At 36.9% G+C, this 21,280-nt stretch overlaps 1 protein-coding gene across 2 annotated transcripts in view; it reads left to right on the top strand.

Annotated features, from left to right (window-relative positions):
• The window catches only part of ASAP1 (ArfGAP with SH3 domain, ankyrin repeat and PH domain 1), a 146,072-nt gene that overhangs the window by 116,846 nt on the left and 7,946 nt on the right, over positions 1-21,280 (top strand). Inside the window, exons 23-29 of one of the 2 annotated variants that reach the window (XM_082753026.1) lie at positions 1,647-1,754; positions 3,048-3,276; positions 8,405-8,458; positions 11,701-11,862; positions 14,675-14,741; positions 17,681-17,739; positions 20,086-20,585. In XM_082753026.1, coding sequence (XP_082609152.1) covers positions 1,647-1,754; positions 3,048-3,276; positions 8,405-8,458; positions 11,701-11,862; positions 14,675-14,741; positions 17,681-17,739; positions 20,086-20,585 — 1,179 coding nt within the window. The remainder of the gene's footprint in view (positions 1-1,646; positions 1,755-3,047; positions 3,277-8,404; positions 8,459-11,700; positions 11,863-14,674; positions 14,742-17,680; positions 17,740-20,085; positions 20,586-21,280) is intronic. The other variant, XM_082753027.1, reaches the window with a different exon arrangement.

Raw genomic sequence — 21,280 nt, 5'->3', positions numbered from 1 at the left:
GTAAATGCTCTGCTTCATTTAATTATTTCCATATCTTCCATTCTTGAAGAGCAAAATTATCAGCATTTTTCTCAGAAATAACAATGAGATGAGGGTAGGAGTGAAACAGAAATGAGTGAGCATCTTGTTTGCCATGGGCAAAAACAAAAGATGAAATAAGAAATATCTAAATGCTTGCAAAATAATAGATCTACTGAGCTAATTTCTGTTGCTTGGAGTCTTAACTGTGTAATTACATTAAATTTCAACTGAATTAGTTACTTACTGATAATTACTAATACTTGCATAAGATATTGTAAATATGTTCTCTTGCAAATTTTATTTAGAAAAGATCTTTTTTGGCTACAGCCTCTCCTGAATCAGTTAGTACCAAGCACTGCAAGCTGCATGCTTGCAGCCCAGAAGGCCAAACTGTGTCCCGGGCTGCATCACCAGAGGGGTGGCCAGCAGGGTTGAGGGAGGGGATTGTCCCCCTCTGCTCTGCTCTTGTGAGGCCCAACTTGGAGCCCTGCATCTAGGTTTGGGACCCCCAGCCCAAGAAGGATGTGGGGCTGTTAGAGCAGGCCCAGAGGAGGGCCACGAAGATGATCAGGGGCTGGAGCACCTCTCCTATGGAGACAGGCTGAAAGAACCGGGGCTGTTCAGCCTGGAGAAGAGAAGGTTCTGGGAGGACCTCATTGCAGCTTTTCAGTACTTAAAGGGGGATCATAAAAAAGACACTGAGCAACTTTTTGCTCAGCCAGATAATGAGGAATGGTTTTAAACTAGAAGAGGGGAGATTTAGATTAGAGATTAAGAGGAAATTCTTTACTCAGAGGGCGGTGAGGCACTGGCACAGGTTGCCCAGAGAAGCTGTGGATGCCCCATCCCCTGGAAGTGTTCAACGCCAGGCTGGATTGGGCTTTGGGCAACCTGATCTAGTGGGTGGGATCCCTGCCCATGGCAGGGGTTTGGAACTAGATGGTCTTTAAGGTCCCTTCCAACGCAAGCTCTTCTATGATTCTTAGTAGCCTACGTTTAAAGCATGTGAAGGAATAAATAATGACGGGAAATCAATGAATTTACTTCAGAAGATTTATATCCTCAGAATAACCATGAACTGCATTTTTTTTCTGATCACTGAAGTAGTAGTAGATTTTTAAAGAATGTGAATACATTGTTTGGACTGGCAAAGTAGAGGAATTGGCCTAATCCCAGTGAGAAGAAGGTAAAGAACATTTGAATACTTAAATAGGATAGGTACCTTCGCTGTGATTCCAACACAAGGACTGTGAGTTTAGAGAGGTAGTAGTCTTAGGTACAAGACTTCATAAACAGTTTTTGCCCTTCTGTTTTGGAAAGGAAGTCTCCAGATGCATACTGCTTTTGTGCATGTATGTTTTCTCCATACCATCTTTTCAAATGCTTGCCAAACATGACATCTTCTACACATATTTATAAAATCCTCCTTTTTTTTTGGATTTTAGCAGTTCTTCAGTACCTCAAATAAATAGAGGAGGTTTGTATGATTGCCTTGATTGAAATTTTCTTTGTAGTGTCTCGGAAATGTTAAAACTAAATATTTCCATTAATTGCTTGCTATTACAAAGCTAACTTCATTGACACTGAAGGAAGAGCAAGTATTCTAATATGAATTACTTTTTCAGCTTTCTCAAGCCAAGGCAGGAAAGCTAAACCCACATGTCCACGTAGAGTATGAATGGAATCTTCGGCAGGAAGAAATTGATGAAAGTGACGATGACTTAGATGATAAGGTAAACATGAGTTACTGATATGACTTTGCAAAAAGCTGATAGTGTTTCCATTCGGTGGAAATGAGTGAAAACTTGATATCCATTTTAACTTTTTTTTTTCCTTACAGATACTGTGGGGGCTGTGGAGAGAAGTTAGTTTTAAGGTCTGCTTAAAGACTGCCAGAGTGCTTTTTAAATGCACTTTGTCAACCTAATTATTTTAGGCTTGAGGTTCAGAAGTTTTGCTTTGACAAGACATACAAGAGAATACAAATCAATAAACGTAGATTACTTTGTGGTCACTATTCCCTTCAGAATTCTAGGTTTTACATTTTTAGCTGAAGGAAATCCACATCTTGCATATTTACTTCTTCCATAAGTTAACAAAAAAAATCCTAATTGTTGAATCAGTAACTTTATGTATTTTTTCAAAAACTGCGCTGTGCAATTTATTCCTGATTTAAAAAGAAGTAATGAAAAGACAGAACTTGAGGGCATAGGATAATTGCCATCTGAGAAGATGTCAAAACTTAGCTTCAATGTCCTACTTTAGCAAGTGAGTTAATTACTCTGTGCTCTGTTTCTGTAGTAAATGGGAATACACCTCTCATATTTTACATAGGTGCTGTAGAAAGAAATTTCACAGATAATAAAGTTAAACACATTTGGGACTGAAAAATTCAGAAACCCAAATAATTTACATATCCTCAAGGACAGTAGAGAACAAAATGTTAATCTGTGCAAGGATCCTCAGGAGGATGACTAATGCTATACTGGAGGTAATAAACCTGCCTGAACCAGAGCTAGAATGAGGCAGATTGTGTAGCTCTGTTTGCAGCTGTTAAGAACAGTTATATACACTTCAAAGATGAGCCATACCACTGAATATATTGCTGCTTCAGTAAACAAATCTCATGTGTCAGGAATGGTTGTTTAATTTTAAATATGTATTAATGGGTGTTGTTGATCTTTGTAGTTAAGTGTCTGGTCTGAGTAAAGTGCTATTTGAACTAACAATTACTGTTACAATCTGAAAACTACTGGGTTTTTATTAGTGTATTATTTAATACATTATATATTTACTGCTTTAGTAATAATTCTGTGTATAGATTTGTTGATTCTACAATCTTTATCAGTTACAGAGGAAAGGATCTTCTAGGTTTGATCCTGAGAAAGAAAGGAACATGGGGTTATTTGTACAATAAAGTTACGCTCGTGTCTGCTAGAATATGTTCTGTTTTATTCTTTCCTGAACATATGAACTATATCTAGTATTTAGACACCTGTATAATATATTTGTCTTTCTATTTACAGCCTAGTCCTATAAAAAAAGAAAGATCTCCAAGACCCCAAAGTTTTTGTCACTCTTCAAGTATTTCCCCCCAAGACAAAATGACTCTTCCTGGATTTAGCACTCCTAGAGACAAACAGAGACTCTCCTATGGAGCTTTTACCAATCAAATTTTTGCTTCTACAAGCACAGATTCACCCACTTCTCCAACTGCAGATGCTCCTCCTCTTCCTCCTAGAAATGCTGGCAAAGGTAAGTCTGTTCTGAAACTGTTTGCAAGCAGTAATTTTTCCACAGCTGTCCTTCCTTTAATCAAATGCATTACAGTTTTTCAAGATGTAGCATAGTTCTCTTATTATGTTGATGTTTTAATATGATTCAATGCATGTTCTCAAAATCAAAGGGCACTTTGTGATGGATGGACTCATTCATCTTTCATTCATTCATGTATGTTGTAATAATAAAATAATAATTTGCTAAATAGAAGTTGATTCATTTTATGTAGAAATTATTCTTATATTTTGGAGAAACACTTTAAACCAGTTTTATTCACAAGAATATGGGTCTCTTAGTAAAAGGTTGCTGTTTTGTAGTGCTATAGGATGATGCCTCTGGCAGAGGCTATAGGATATAGCCTCTGGCAGAGGGCAAGAAGGTTTTGTAGAATTACCCATAAGGAGTATTTGTGCTACAGGTTGATTTTTCAATCTTCATTCAGTCAAAATGAGTGAGTTACATTTTCTCCTGTGATTAATAATAGTGACATTTTTGGTAGTGCTTGAAAGGGAAGAGAATTTACTTTTACGTGAGACTTAGTCTTGCTGTTGTGGTTCTGTCATGTAGATAGTGGTTCTGTAACATACCTATCTTTCTAAGGAAGGAATTCTTCCCTCAGAGGCTGGTGAGGCACTGGCACAGGCTGCCCAGAGAAGCTGTGGGTGCCCCATCCCTGGATATGTTCAAGGCCAGGGTGGATGGGGATTTGGGCAACCTGGTCTGGTGAGAGGTGTCCCTGCCCATGGAAAAGGGAGATTAGTACTGTGTGATCTTTAAGGTCCCTTCCAACCCAAACCATTCTATGATTTTATCTGTAAATAAGTATTAATTTTGAAGTTAGAGGAAATATAACAGGTGTTGTTCCATAATTTATGCAAATATAGCTTTAGAGAAAAAAATCATCTTTTTATTTTTCTTAATTTAGAAATAACTGAATTGTGCTTCTGTAGTAGACTTGTTAGAGAGAAGTGGTTGTTACAAAGGCTTCAACATAGTTTAAGGCTTGAGTGGTAGTGCCTCTTTTGTTAGCACTGCTGTAAATTCATATTTCTTTTCTTAACTTGTAGTCAACTTTGTTCTCAGAAATAATGGTGAAAAGCTCTCAGAAAAGTAAAGGAGTAAAATGGACAGAACAGAGTTGTTTGACATCAAATGTCAGTTTTTATACAATTCAGATGCTGGACTTAAGAACTACTGTTCCACCATCAGTCTTTGTCATGTACTGGCAACTTCAGAATCCCTTGGCTCTGCTTTTTATACAGGCTTGTTTTCCATTAAAAGGCAAAGCAATTTTGCCAGGGCATACATACTTTTTTCACATCAGATTTCACAGTCTGAACTTCTTTATATCAGTTTCATTTGGGGACTCATTTGTACTGCTTGTGACTTCACTGTGTTGAGCTTCCTGTGGGCATTACAAGTTTATAACCTTTCCCCTCCCTCCCACCCCACTTTTTTTTTTTTTTTTATATTCTCTGTCTAATGACTGCTACTGAGTTTCCATTGCCAGACACAGAATATTGGCATAGCTGTTCCTTCAGTCTGACCCAGAATAACTTCTTTTTTTGTGTGTGTGTGTGTCATTATAAAAGTTACAAGAGTTGGAATCCTGACTAATTGTCAATCCCGTTTCCTTCAGAAGGTTAAGGAGCTCGTCTTGCATCTGTCTCTACTTAGTATATGTATTTAGTATGTTGTCAGCTTCAAGGGATTATAAAGAACATAATTTCTTTAGCATTATAGCTCTAATATGGATGTATTCAGAAAATTGTCTTTTTTCCAGGAAGGTGAATATTTGCCTGCATATTTCATTCCAAGTATATAATCAAGTTTCAGAAATAAGTATTTTCCTAGGTGTTTCTGCAAACTGTTTGCCAGATGAGTGCATCAACACAATCGTGAAACTAAAAATAAAATCAAATGAAAAAATGACAATTTGAATTCTTTTGTGTTTTCATGTCTTGGAGTATACACAAGAAATCCTTATTCATATTGCAACAATATAATATGATATTATCACAAAGTAGAGACCCATTGCCTTCTAATGATAATAGTGATGTTAAATACTACATCCAAGTGGAAAGTGCCAGATTTACTTTCTGAGGGATAGATTAGATGGAACTATTGTTAAGTTAAAGTCACTGGACTTCTCTGCTTCAGATATGTCAGAATTTCAGGCTGTGAGTAATGTTTTTTGGGGGGTTGGTTTCCGTTGAATAACATCATAAAGTATTTAATCATTGTTTAGAAATATCCATTAAATACCTAAATCTGCACTGTCTGTGTAGGAATAATTTAATTACAGGAATAACTTAAAGACTCAAAAGGACAGGGGAACGAAATGGTAAATACGAAGAACATTCATCTGTGTGGAAGAGTTATTCTAGTGGTATCGTTGCACCTTATCTACCCCCACCACCAAAAAAACCCCACACACTTCCCCGAACACATCACTTACAAGAGAAAAAAATCAGAGTATCTCTGCTTCATAAGACACTGACACATCTTAATTGTGTCAGACTGTTTCAAAATTTTGTTTCTATAGGGAAAAAATAGTCCTTCAAAATTTAATCTGATGGGTTTTTGATGTAGTAACAGTGTATCCCTTACATCAAAGTTAAGTATACAAGTTTGATTATCAAATCTGGTTTTGTTAGGTAGGTGAAATAAATCTTCTCTTATTTGATTAAGAAAACCTTACTGTATTTTACCATATAGAATCTAAATTTAAACTTACCTTCTGTCCCCACATGTAAACTCTTACTTGTTCCTGTTCTGCTGCAAGGCCCCAACAGATACCATGGGACACTGCTAGGTCATGGAGACAGTCTGTAGGGAGTGGTTAATAGCTGAAGAGATCCCTGTTTTAGAAGGAGACATTTTGAAAGTTTCATAATGTCTTATATCCTTTGGGATATACAGATGATAAATCTCTCCAGAACATGTTTTGTATTTAAACAAAACCACCTCCCTTTAGCCTTCTGTAAACTGGCTTCATTTGCCAGTGAAGTTCATTGGTAGGAAGGTTCCATGGTGTTTGATGAGATATCACAGCGGAGTGGAAGCCATCGAGTCTGAACTCTGTGTTGGGGAAAGAAGGTGAGTTTAAAGCAATTAATGTAATGCACACCACTCTTACCCATGTTTTTTAGTGGATATGATGTCTAAAAAATAGTTTGATTCAACAAAAAATGGTATGGATGGAAGTAAACTTGTTGGAGTATGTGTATATGGGACTTTTTTTAAAAGTTTATCCATACATCATTGTAATGTAAGTCCAAATTTTCTAGTTTGATAACTCTTAACAAACAAACAAACAAAAAAACAACTGCTGGAGCCAAGATTATTTGTCTTCAGGTTTATTTACATTCACAAAGCAGCGAGACAGAATGATTGTTTTCACTGCTCCTTAGGCGTTTGCTGTCAGTGTTGAAGTGAAGGCTCCTGCAGCACAACAGATGTGCCTGCCTCTCAGCTGTACCTGTGCGAAGGAGGATGAGTGAGCCTTAACAGATAACGAATATTGGCTAAGCCAATGTATTCTACACTAAAGCAGCTTGTTTATGGATACATCTTACTTTTCACATTTTCTGCTATGGATTTAATTAATCTTAAGAGAATAAAGAATGCAGAATGAGTACGGTAGCTGCATAAGCCACCATGGTTATGCTTTTTCCAGTAGTTGGTTTAACCTTATTGAGGTTCAACTTAGTTGTCTTGACAGTCGTCTGTGATCAGTAACTGTTTGAAAATCATATTTTTCATTAAACTTTCCAGCTTATGGCTGCATTATGTCTTTAAGTAGGTGAATGAATCAGAACAATAGCTAAAGAAACCCTTGCAGAAGCTTAATTGCAAATCCAAAGTGAGGGCAACATTGCTGGTTTTGTAGAAGGGTTAGAAAACCTAAGCCAGGTTTCCTTAATTTTAAATGAAAGTTAATTGGTCTTCAGTGGTCTTCCCTGTTTCTCTCGTGTGGGTTGAATATGGAGGTCAGGGATCAATTTAACGTCAGGAAATTTGGATCTTAAAATTTGCAGGCTTTGAAGCATTTACACTCTCTTGCAGGTCTAGTAGTAGGTACATAAAACTGGAGGACACCTCTGTGGTTCCAGATACCATGTCAGATAATCTGCTGCTTTTCTTGATCAGACTCCGTTTCTAAACAAATTAACTCAGTAGTGACTTCTACAAGTTGCCTGACTGCATTGCTCATAAGATTAGAAGTCTCCTGAAGCCCGGTAGATTACTTCATGTATCAACATTATTGTTTACCTTCAGTGATTTTTCTTTCGTTGTCTGTATCAAGGTGCTGCTGCCTGGAGAGACATCATACAAGTCTCTGTCTTTGTTTTGTTAGACTAAGCAAATCTAACAGCTCTTTTTTTTCTAATAGAGTATTTTTATTTTGCTATAATTCAAGTTGTTTGTTCATCATGCTAGCCCTTCTCTATACCTTTCTGTTTCAATAAACCTTCTGGATTACAAGGGACTGGGAAGTGTAATGACAGTGTTTTTTTTCTAGAATTTTAACATTGTCCATTACATTGTTATATTTAATATTTCTTAAATAATCTTACTTCAGCCTTTGAGGTCATTCAGTTTCATCTGTTTCTTTTGAATGCTGTCAAGATTCTACAGGTCTCTTGCATATAAAGACTTAACCAAAAGTTACTACAACACATCTACAGAAATGTGAAGAAAAAAAAAAAAATCAAATAATAGTTATTCCAGTCCAATTTTGCATTTTTTTAGTACCATAATAAAAAGGGTGAGATAACTGGCAAGTGTTGCTTTTCTTCTGTTCAGGCAGCAACCCAAACTGTATATTTGTTTAATGTAAATTTTGGTACTTTTTTTTTAAACAGGATGGGTTCTAGCATTGGCTTTTCAGGTGCTAATATTGAATCAGTTTGTATTCCTAGCTTTCTTGTTTGCATTGACTGATCAATTTCTTTAATTATGGTCTAAAGTAAGACAAAATGAAGAAGGCTTTTAGTTATATCTATGCAAAAAGTGTCAATCATTAGAACTTGAAAAATAAAAACACCAACATTTGTTAATAAAAATACAATTTTTAATATAAACTTACTTTCCTTTTCAGTACCTGTTCTACCATTAACTGGAATACTGGTTCTTCCATCTCTCTCATTAAGTGGTAAAAAAAAAAAAAACGCATAGAAATGTGAGGTTTTTACACTATAAACCCACCATTTCTTGAGTGGATGGTAACAGCTTTGCATGTTTTCACCTGTACACGAATAGATAATATACTAACGGCACAAAAGCTGAAGCGCAGTGCACTATTAATTGCAGACTTCTTTCCAGTTATTTCCTGTAGTATAATATTTAAGATTATATGGTCTGTTCACACGTGAATCTGGTTCTTGTAATGGATGAAAGTCATAAAAGTTGCCAATAGCTTGTACTTCATTCTGAAAGCAACTGCCCAGCTCACTGAAGGGGAGAGCCCGGTGGAAACAAAATTAAAGGTTAAGAGGGTTCTTTGTTTTTTTGGCCTTTGGGAGGAAGATGTTTTTTGTGAAACGTGAAATTCACAATGATGTGTGAAAACATCGTTATGATGACTGTGGAGAAGAAATGGTTGGGTTACTTGTTGTCTGGTTAGAATCACAAAATATGTTTGATCTAGAAAAGCAACTGCTCTGATTATTACTTAGATAAGGCTAATTTTAAAAAATAACTTTTTTTTTTGAGATTTTCTTTATGTGATATGAAATACTTTATAATTTTACAAACAGTACAGTATCAGATCTCTTTATTATTCCATCAGCTGTTTCCCCAAACTGATTTAGATCTGAGAACATTCCCCATGTCTGTTTTATGCAAAACATCATGTGACTTTATACCTTTTTCTGAAAAGACGTTTGAAGATTTCCTTTGTTTACTGTTCATTTGAAAGTGGTGTTTCAACCATCTGATCATTAGTGTATGAATTCAAAGTTATTATTTACTCGCCTGTGAAATTAATATAGGAACATAGGCCAGGAGTCTGAAGAGATGTCCTGTTTTTAATAGCTTAACACCTTTTCCTGTAATTGCTGTATACCGTGTGAACGCTTTAAAGCAACGAGAGGAGGGTGTTTTTAAACTTTGATGTCTGGCGACATCTTACTAATGCAAAGAGTAAAATACGTCTTCATAAACATAGTGAAAGAGTTCTTAATCCTACTAAATGTTATTGTTACAGTGAAAAATTCTTCATTTTGTTGGCAATAAGTACAAAGTTTATTTCAATTCTGAAGGTTTTTATTGTAACAGATAAATGTGCAATACTACCTCAGTGCATTTCCTGCACTTTTTCTCTCTCTTTAAGCAAACTTTGCACGGTTTGTGGTTTGCAGCAGGGACGGGGAGGACTAGCATTGCGCGGTGAGGCTGTAGTGTAGTTCCCAGCACGGGACACCAGGTGGTGGCATGCTAGAATGGATGAATTGCCAGCCAGGGCTACTTGCAGACATTTTGAACGTATGTAACTGCTTGTCAAATTTCAGTACGGTATTTTTATTTTATTTATTTATGTGAGAAACATTCAAATGCATGCTTTAAATTAGTTTGCATTCTTAAATAACTTAAGGTCACAGAAAAAAAAATAAAAAGAGCATACAGTCTTACGAATTTGCATTTACATTTGCTGCTTCTGTTAATTATTTTGTGAACTTGGGAGTATATTAAATAGAGAGGGATAACTGAAAAATGTATAATTCGATTCAAAAGAGCAAGTAATAAAAAGCCAGGCCTAAAATACCTGCTGGGGTTTTGGGTGAGAGATTCTGCTGAGCAGTGAAAGGCCTTGACTCTGGATTAGAAGAGATTGGATCGTTAGGGGCAGTCTTGTTAACATTTTATTTGAGGTTAAGAAGAAAGAGGAAGGTCACCAGCTGAAAATACTTGGCAAATGTGCACATGTTTATGGGGTAATTGAAGCTACTTTTCTCAATGTTCAGTATTTCAGCTAATGAAGAATAATCTTTGCTAAAATTCACTGATTTTAATACTTTTATGGTACATATTTGGGAAGGAATGCAGACTTCAGTATTTTTCTGTCTGCCTATAGAGATCAAACAAATCTTTTTTAAAGATGCAAATCCAGTTCTGTGTGCAGGTTAAGGGTATGTGCTGATGAAAAAAAATAAAGTCTTGTCTCAAATGCTGTTCAGATAAGCTGAGTTTTCAGAAATAAGCTGATTGTATAGTGCTACAAAGCATGCAATGACAGACATGAAATTTCAGATATAAATAAACTTGGCTTTTAAGGCTGTCTGGTCAGTCTTCTGCATTTATCCACAGTCTGTGATAACAAAGCTCTCTTACATGCAGAATTTACTGCAAGATCATGACTGCAGGGAAGTGTTATTAGTTGAGAAGATTAAAAAAACAAATGAACTTTAAGCTAATCTAAAGTAATGTAGAACTAAATTAGATAAGTGTCACAAATAATTTGTTTTGGCAGTAATGATGGCTGACTTGAGCAGTTGTCTCCTCGCTGCATGCTTGTGCCTTGTGCTGCCTGCTTCCTTCAGTTTCTTGTTGAAGATATTTTGAAGGTGAATGGTGAAGTTAAATAGGGAAAACTCTTGTCTTCCCCGGGGTTACTTTTTCTTTTAAGTAGTATCTGTTCCTGTGGCATGTAGAACACGCTGTATTGATTAATAGTTGTGCCAACATTGATTTGGGGGACATGCAGGGTTTAGGTGACTGTGTAAGGTCCTACAAGCAAATTTAACTATCTAATCTCAACCTGATCAAAAGGTCTTTCTCATATATATTTATATATATGCAGCATTCAACAATTTTCATTGCTCTAAGAATGTGTTTAAGAAATAAAAAAATGGGAAATAACTGTAGGAAAAAAATTGGTTTATTTCAAAATACAAAGCAAAGAAAATTTGAAGATACATTTCTCTACCCTTCCTCCCCCCTCCACTTTCTTAGAGAGTTGGTATGTCATGCCCTAGAGAAAGGAGGTAAAAAACAACAACAACAACAACAAAACTAGTCACATAATTGAACATCTAGGATGCTATTTTGTTCTGGTATGAGTAAATAGTAAGTGAAACCCCAATTGCTAAATGTTACTTCATTTTAAGATCTTTTTTAAACGATACCTGAAATTAGAAATCCTGGAGCGATTAATCCTGTATTTTCAAACATAAGTATGCGTGTTGTTTTATTGTCAAGTTGCTTATCTCCCCACAGCTAACCTGGTTACAAATGCGGTGAATGTGTCGTTGAATCCAAACGGTGTTTTGGCATGGCTCGTCTTTTGATTTTAGTCCTTTGCTGCACTTCACTGTGGTCTGACTGTGATTTTTTTTTCGGTGCTGCTTTGCTGTTTATGCACATGTATTTGTAAGAAGGTTGTTTGTTATCTTGCAGGCCCTCCTTCAACCCTCCCTCTAAGCACTCAAACCTCTAGTGGCAGCTCCACTCTTTCCAAGAAGAGACCACCTCCCCCACCCCCAGGACACAAAAGAACCCTCTCTGACCCACCAAGCCCACTACCTCATGGACCCCAGAATAAGGGCCCAATTCCTTGGGGTGAGTTTTGAACTGCAAAACAAAAAGGGCAGGGGAAAAGCCTTTATGCTGGATGATATATGATCTTTGGTTTCTTTCACCTGGTACTTGCTTTCCGATGATTGCAGCTTGATGTAATGTCAGCTCAGATAAATCAACAGTTCTGTCTTTGGGCACTGTAGCTTCCAGGCTTCTGTATCTGAGTCTCACTTGAGAAAACTTGAAAATATTCCACGCTTCCCTGGGGCCCAGCTCAGTCTCCTCTGCTGCCTCCCTCTCTCTACCCTTAGCTTCCAAGGCTGCTTCACCCCATCCCTCTCATCTGCTGCATCTTCTCTGCATCTGTTCTCTCACCCCTGCTGCTGCCCTGACCAGCCAATTGGTCTGGGTGGATCTCGATTTGGGGGCGGATGCCCCCCGGTGGGTCTGTGCAGTTCACCTGATTCCCAGAACAGCTCGTGGCCTGGGGCTCTGTGCCAAGTCTCTCCTGTACAGTGTTCACACCTACCTGGTGGGATGTGTTGTCTTACGTTTTCAGGTTTTGTGATGTTGTCTGTATGCAAACACGGATAGGTTTGCGTTCTTCTACCAGCAGAAGTTATACAGAAACAGCACTTTTTTTTTTTTTTTTTTTTTAACAGGATACCTTTCTGACACAGGCTTTTTAGAAATTATTTTCCATTCTACTCAAATTCTTCCTCTTTGCAATAAATGTTTCTGTATGCCGTCAACTTCTCCCTATAGCTATCAATCTTAAGCCTATGTAATTTTCTGTAATTTTAGTCTTCCTGGCAGGATTTTCATAAATGCATAGATTTTTGAGCTGGAATCTAATACTTCCATAAGGGGGTCATTCATACACTACTCGTATCTTAGGAGTGTCCTCTTTCTATTTGCATGTCAACACAAAATTAATATCATAAATGCATAAAAGCACTTTTTCTTCCCCCAGCAAAGTGAGTTACATGCGTTAAATCCTGTAGTGCTCACGTGTAGAATGTTATCTGACTTAATCTAGGATTTAATATGAAGTGAAATACAGAGTCCAATGAAAAGTGAAACTTTTTTCTCAAGGAGTACAATATGGCAATCTTTTTGATTATCTACTTTTTCAGACATCTGGGATAAGGAAAAATGTTTCCTATAGTCGTCCTCTACTATTTCAGAGGAAGTAAAGACGTAGGAAGAGCTTGGACTTTAAAAACTTTTTTTTTTGTTTAAAGTCCAAATCAACTCCTAGAATACCGTACACTAGAATATTACATAATGTAACACTAACAGAATGAAAGGTGTGGTGGGAGCCAATGCTAAGTTAGCGTCAACTTTTCTTTTAAAAAATACCAGGTAACCATTGAAGGAAACCAAAATACAGGAAGGTGCAAGTGTGGAGTTAGGCTTTTTTGTAGTGGAACATTGCTTCTTCTGTCTTTCTGCCTATGCTACATAGACTAAACTTCAGTGGATAGAAGAGGGGCATTTTCTCCTCCTTTTCTTAGCTGAGAACTGCACAAAACTTGTTTCAAAGTCCATTTGGATTTGAAGCAAGTATTAAGTTTTGTGTTTATAAAAGAGGAAGGCCCTTGTAGATACGAGCCTTTGTGGCTTTGGTGTAAGAATGTTGTAAGATGCTCACTGCTTTCCCTTTCAGAAGCTCCTTTTCTGTGTTGCTATATTTCTTGTAATTTTGAATTTCAGCTTTTGTCAAGTCTGTGCATTAGCTGAGGCTTCAAGCAGAACAATCCTTAGCTTATGTCTAAGCAAATTAAGTTACAATTCACATATGTTCTAGAAATGTCTTTTTGATGATGCTGGATTTCCATAGCAACCGTGAGATATTTTTATTTTCCATAGGATCTATATGTGAAAGGCTTAGTTTGTTTTTAGTCTTAAAAATGTTTTGTACTTCTCCTTTCTTTTTTTCTTTAATATAAACAAAAACTTTTAGGGAGGCTCAGCCTTCTCTGTTTCATTTAGACCTCAATGCAGTAAGAATGCTATCTAGCAAGGTATGTCATTCTTTTGCATAGGAAGTATTGTGCATTCTCGGATCATTAAATGCCATTTTAGTCAATTTTGTCTCTGAAATAGATGTAACGTTTTTGAAGTTGGCTTTAAGGCTGTTGAGATATGCTGTAACATAAGGGAGAAGGGGGAACAAAAAAGACACTAAAACAAAGTAGTTGGATAATGATTAATGAAAGAAAAGCTTTCTGTTGAAGGAGCTGAGAAGAATGTGGGTTTGGATTTTACTACATTTTGATATAATTGAATATACCCAGGATCTTGTTTTTACCATGAGTTAACGTTCAATTTATGGTAACATTATGGTAACAAGGCTTAAAGAATAGCCTTTGATTTAATGACTCTGTACGATAAAATACCAATCCTTAGAAAGTTGATACTTTGTGAATAAAATCAAATTTGTGTTGATTTTTATAACGGTTTGCCTTATAATTCAAAATGTAAACATCTGCCATAAATATACTTGGATACTGGCTTGCAGTATCTCCTTTTCAGAGAAAATTGAAACACAGTATTCAAAACAAATGCCTTACAGCATCAACTCAGCAATGTAATTCAGTCTTCCCTTGACAGCAGATGTGAGCTAGCAGTGAATTCTGAAATGTGCTATATGAAAGGTCAGATTGGATTATTGAGGTCCCTGTAGCTTTTTCAGTTACTAAATTGTTAGCAAAGAATGATCTTTAAAATCTTCAGGCATTGTATAGAGCATACTTGAAAGACTTTGGACTTTGCTTTAAGTTGCACCCTCTGCTGATCGTATTTCAGTTATCCTAATGTTCATTTTTGTAATTGTTTTTTTTCGCCTCAGGTAATGATTTGGGCCCACCTTCAACTAAGGCTGCAAATAAGTTTGAGGGGATGTCTCAGCAGTCAAGGTAAACATCTCTATATAAAAAGGAAGATGAAAATTTATCTAAATATAACTAATCTGTGAATTAGGAAAAAAAAAAAAAGTCTTTTGTATGAAGTAAAATCCTAGCTGTTTCTTCATTAGTTTTCTGCATGCATTACTGCCATACAAATACTTTGGCTTCACTGAGCCTCCTACGCTTCGTTCGTGGCTGCCCGTACACAATTCACCCTTTGAACAGGATGGACAGAATGACTTGTACCAGAATATCTGCCTGTTGCTCCTACAGAAGTGAGGCCTGAGCTAGGGAATGTTGCCTCGGATCACAGTCCGGCAGGACAAAAGTTTAATTTCCATGTCTCCTGACATTTCATGTTATCTGCTTTAATGTGAGGTCTCATACCCGTAGCTGTGGAAAAACAAAACATTTCAGTGTCACTCTTGATATAGGTAGACATAGAAGTTAGCTCTATAGCAGAGAGGGATCGTCTCGGTCCTCCAGGTTGACTCTCTTCCTTTCTGCTAGGTTTATGTGCTGACACACAAGTCTGTAGGAACACAAAACATTCATCTGGCCACTAGTTAAGTGTCTTTTTCAATAGATGGACTAGTAAGGATAGCCACATAGTCCTGTCACTGTTTGTTACTTCATCTGTGTTGCAATTCCAGAGTCCTTAGGTTCAAAGCATAGTAGTGGTAACAAACACGTGCCTCAAGCAGGATGATGGAGTCCTTCTCTGGCCACAGATGTGTGTGGTCAGGGCATGGAGATGGATGTGTAACATCATGCACGTCACAGGAGATATGCAGATGGAGCTTGTGGACATGCTCAATGTGAGATCTGCCTTGCCTGGACAGGCTGTGTTTGTGTTCTTGGTAGCACAGCAGACTTGCCATATTTGCTGAATCCATCTAAGTGTCATTTGGTATTCAAAGAAAAAGTGGTGATGTTCTGCATCGCAAGGAGCTGGTGCCATACTTGATATGTGTAAGGTGACGGTAAAAGTGTGAGAGATGTGCTTGATGGTATTAGTTAAAGGCCTGGGTAATTACATGTTGAAGATTGAGTTTGGCTCTTACAGTTTTATGTCATGATATATTTTAGCTTTTAAAGCCAGGAAATTAAGCTTTAGTGTTCCATTGTGCTCATTTTCAAAAGTTACCTTCAGAAACAAGGAGTACTGGGATCAAGGTTGCTGATGCAGCAGAAGACTCTGCTTTGTTAAATGTATACTGACGAGCTCGTCACTCCCCTCCCTTGTTTGAGTAATTACTCTGAAATTATACTGATTTTTATTTATTGATCAAATTTTTTCATGCCTTGAGTCTCTTTTGTAATGCTTTTTTGGGGAAGGAAATTGGAATCAACGTAAATATATCATGAAGAAGCAGAGCTAGCTATTACTTCATCATCTATGCTTAAAGAGCCTCTAAATGAGAAGCAATGAAGTTACCCTAGCAAAACGTTCAGAAGGCTGGAGTCCAAAGGCACAAACCTCGTCAGAATTGTAACTTCATTAAAGCAGAACAACCTGTCAGATTATTTTCCCTTTTACGGCAGGGTTTAGCTGGTGCCAAGCCTGATGGTAGTTTAGGATTAAATTGAGTTAAGGAAGCAAGTATTTTATAAGATTGCTTGTTTGAGGAAACAGGTGTCACTGTTGTGTTTGGATCAGGGGTGAAACATTTTCAACAAATCGCTTATTTCCTTAAAGATCAGAGTTCATTTTAATGCATTGTTTGTTTTAAAACAAATAAAAAAGTAGGTCTTCTGGGGAGCCTCTTCCTAATTGAGTATAGAAAGCAAAAGGAATCACAACCATTTATTTATACATACTTGTAACTGATATTTGCAAAGCCTCATAGGGTTCAGTGTCCTAAGACAGTGTAGTATGTGTCTCAAGGAGAGCTACCTGTGACATAGGTAGACCTGGCTGCTGACAGCAAGTTACGAAAGTATAATTCAGTGCCTGTGATTGATGTGTAAATTGACCACATGAAAAATGAAAATTCCAATCTGCTAGTCAAGGTGTGGTGGTCTTATAAACGTCATCTTTGTGTTTCTTACTCACTGGTGTAAGAGTAGTTCTAAAAAGCATACAAGTATGTGCACAGATTTGTGTAATTCTTTTCCAGTCCTTTTCTATAAAAATGAGTAAGGTATGCTATTGTTGGAAGGATTGTGATTCTCTTTTTGTTGAAGTTCGTAGCAATTTTTGCAAAGTTGAGATGTCCTGTTATGAATTCCAGGGGTGAAAAAAAAAAAAAAAAAAGTCCAGAGTGGAAAGAAAGCATAGGAGGAAAGTTGATAATATGGAACTATCTCAGATTTTTGTACTGTAATGAAATACTCCCAGCTGTCCTGCTTGTATTGTTGCTTACCACTATGAGTAGCTAACATGGCTGTAACAGAAGTTCAGAAGTTGACAATGATGTAGGGTGTTGCTTGCCTGCAGGTACTAGTACTTGAGTAGCAGATATGTTTTTGCCTAATGCAGTTGCAGTTTTGTGTGCAGTTACACTCATGCAAGGCATAGACCCAGTCCTGGAAAACTTCAAACCACTCACATAAAGGACAGTTGATATTTTAAATGATTCTATATAGTTATTTTAATATTGAAAGACTGAAGATTCTTTCAAGTTCAGGGTCTCTCCACTGAGCTGGTCTGGGCGTTCAGCTTCATCCATTTTCAGAGTACATTTTTGCACATTTTGTTTATAGAATAAATCTGCCCTGTAGCAGTAGAGCTGAGTGGTGTTTGTGTGTCCCTTTCTCTGTTTAGAAAAGCAGTCTGTTCTTAACAGCACTTTGAGTTTTGGGAGTGTTGCACAGAGAAGGTGACAAATTGGTTACACAAAAAAAAAAAAAAGTGGATTTTTCTAAATTATGGTTGTGTAGGGGAAAAAAATAGAAGAAATACACTTTATAACAATTGCACTAATAATTCACATCTGTTGATTTAGCACTGGGACTGCAAAGACTGCACTTGGCCCTAGAGTTCTTCCCAAACTACCTCAGAAAGGTAAGACTGTTTTTTGTGGGTATTGTCATAATTCTCTCTTAAATGTGTGTGACAGTATGTGTTTGTGTCAAATATACTGGTCTTTTCAGCAAAAGCTTTATTTCCAAAACACCACAAACCATGGAACTTTACATGGAACTTTAACTGAAAAGGTTTTGGAGATTGGGAAACTTTTTATTAAACTAAAAGTTAGTTAGATCTATAAAACGTAGTGAAAGAAGGAAAAAAAAAATCAAAACAATAGAAGCTGAAAGAGACCTCAGGAGGTCATCTGGTCCAATACCCCACTCAGAGCAGGGACAACTTAAAAACTAAACTAGTACTATAGATCGTCTTAGAGGTCCTTTCCAACCTGAATGATTCTACGATCCTATGAACTTTTTGACACAAGAGCAGGTTGTTGAATGCCATTTGCAACCACTTTTTGAGTATCTGGGTGGATAACTTCTCTCAGCACTCCTTTTTTCATCTTCGGCAACTGTTATTATTGAATTCTTTACCTAATATCCATGTGTCCAATTTCTTAATATCTTTGAAACAAGTGTGTCCATTGCCCTGTTTTGGCAAACAGGGTTGCTGTCTTTTTAACTACTTGGAAAGGAATCTGGTACTCTTATGTGCTCATTTATATACGTATGTATATCAGTGACAAACTTGCTGAGATCATCATCCCAGTCAACACCTTATGGTCTTTTTCTTTTTAGAAATGCTTTTTTTATCCTCTTTAAATAAAACCTGCCTTACGAGTTCAAAGGTTTTTTGCACTTCTGCATCAGACTATAAAATAGTAAGCAGGCCTACCTGCTACTTCCTCATAATACAGAATCCATCAAGAATACATTATGCATGTATGAGTGGATGATTACTCAGGATTATAGAGCCTGAAGATCAGGAGGTGAATACTGCCTGTCCAAACTTTTAAAACTAGATGGCTGAACTGTAGAGCACAAACGAGTTCAACAGAAAATGCAAATGTGAAATTATTAAATGATAATTATGATATTACATCATCTTTTGAAAGAGACACTAATGGTATGATAGTGTATGAAAAGTAGTATTACTCTACATTACAGTAGAGTAATGAAATCAACATTTCTTTGACTTAAATTTTCACCTGTAACCATCTATATCATTTTAATATGGGATCAATCAAAGCATAAGGCTTTGATAAGGGCTAGCATTGGTTTGTCATACTATTTATTTATTTAAGTCTCAAACCAATGTGGATGATCAGTGCTTGTACATTTCCTACTAGTTAAGTCTAGTAGCTGTTTTAATTGAGGCTTCTGATAATAGTTATTCAGTTTCTCCATGTAAATTATGCAAATTTTTGCTCTTTTGGTATAAATAACCATAAAACAGCATGAAAAGGTTCTTTGTAGTAGGTGATATCCAAAGTGAGTGGTGTTGCTTTCTTAGTAAAATGTCATACCACCTTTTTTGGCTGGTACAATACAATAAACCAATGTTGATTACAATATAAAATGATTTCTTCTAGTCAAAATTTGTTACTGTAGTTATGGATCACAACTTTTTTCTTCTTTCTCTCATTTTCCCTTGCATCTCCTTTAATACAAGGTTGTTTGGCTTGGGGACTTTTTGTTGTCTTCAATTTAAGTGTTTAAGATAGATTTTAGTCAAGTAGCATTATACCATTAGAATTTTTCTTAAGGGAATAAGCAGTAGAATCAGCGCATGACACCGAGGAAAAGCTATTTTCATTTTCTTTCCATAAAATACATTATTGTAGAATATCTCCTCGTTAGTAAATTGTACACATTTAAAATCATTCACTTTAGTTTTAGTTTGAAAATCTATATTCCAGTTTGTTGTATAGGCTGTACACACATACACGGTCGCTTGCTCTCTTCCTTAAGATTTTACAGATACTAATCCCGAGACTTCATTTTGTTTTTGTATGAAGTTCAATTGTATGTATGAATAATTGGCATTAAAAAGAATTTTTATTGCAGTCACATCAGCGGGTTGATAGACTTCTTTGCAAAAGGCATATTTTTTTGCATTTTATATTTTTGTATCGAGTCTAAGTACCAATCACCTTATTTCACCACAAGTGGTTAATCTATAAATTGATACCTAGTAGCTGTTGGGTTAAGCACTCCTGGCCTCCAGTAGGGGCAATGAAATGAGACCTAGCATTGTCCTCAGCGAAAGAGGGTTAAGTGAAGTTGTGTTGTTGTGCGTTTGTCACAGACTAGGAGGACATATGGGTAGTTATCAGAGCTCGGTGAACATATGGTCATTATACCGTTATGATTTTGATATGCACCTCAGTTCTTTAATATTAAAATGAGATTGTGAATAAACATTCTTCTTTTGTTTTAGTGGCACTAAGAAAAATAGAAACCAGTCATCATCTTTCAATAGATAAATCCAATCAGCACACGGAAATGTTTAAGCCCTCACTGTCCATCGATATACCACATAAACCACAACCTGGAGATTTGCCCCCAAAGCCTCTGCCTCTGGAACTAACTCAGAAACCTCAAGTGGGAGATTTACCCCCGAAGCCTGGAGAACTACCCCCAAAGCCTCAGCTAGGAGATTTGCCACCAAAACCGCAACTTGGAGACTTACCTCCAAAGCCGCAAATGAAGGACCTTCCTCCAAAACCTCAGCTTGGAGAGCTGTTGGCTAAAACTCAAGGTGGAGAAGCATCACCAAAGCCTCAGCCCTCAGAGGCGAATCAAAAATCTCACTCCTTAGATCTTTCTCCAAATGTACAATCTAGAGACACCGTCCAAAAGCAAGCATCTGAAGAGTCTAATGACATAACGCATACCTTGCCAGAAACCCCTGTGCCACTTCCCAGGAAAATAAATATGGTAGGTATTATTCCAGCTAGTTAAAATCTTCCATGCAAGGCTTTGAAGTTGCCATAGGAGTATCTGTGCAAAAAAGAAAGCCCTTGAGCTAAGCACACAAAGCTGGTAAAGTTATGGGCTGGGACAGGGAATGAGGTTCTCTTTTTGTACTTCCAAGCAGCTTCAGCAAATCCCTGGGGTTTACAAGGCCTCTTGCATGCTGAAGCAAATACTAGTAATATAAAATGGTAGTCTTGGGAGCATGCTGATGTATTTAGATTTACTAGGGAACTTGGGCATGTCTATCTGTGCAAGTCATACTTCTGAGTTAATTGGTTTTCTCTGCTGTCTGCTGACTGCTTTGTGGATTACTGGAATATTTATATATTTGATTTTTGTAACTGTTAAAAATTATGTTAGCACCTATTAGTGCTGACCGATATTAATCTGTAGATTTAAAAAAAAAAAAAAAGTAAATTACAGGTAAACTGTGACAAACTTGTGAATGTTCCTGTCATGAATATTTGATGTAAGTGTACTTATGTGGTTAACAGAGGTTCGGATATATTGCTCAATTTCTAAAATAGACCTGGCTGGATGGCATGCCATAACGGAGCTGGGGCTATAACTAGGTTCCAAGTCTCCTTGCTCAATCCCCAGTTCATCTTGCTATTCATCTTGCTAGCAAGTGCAATTTCCATCCAACGGAGGCTTTT

This window comes from Aythya marila (genome assembly GCF_965140915.1).
Source record: "Aythya marila genome assembly, chromosome: 2".
Classification (NCBI taxonomy): domain Eukaryota; kingdom Metazoa; phylum Chordata; class Aves; order Anseriformes; family Anatidae; genus Aythya; species Aythya marila.
Note: the sequence above shows the minus strand (reverse complement) of the source record. Positions and strands in the feature narration are given on the sequence as shown.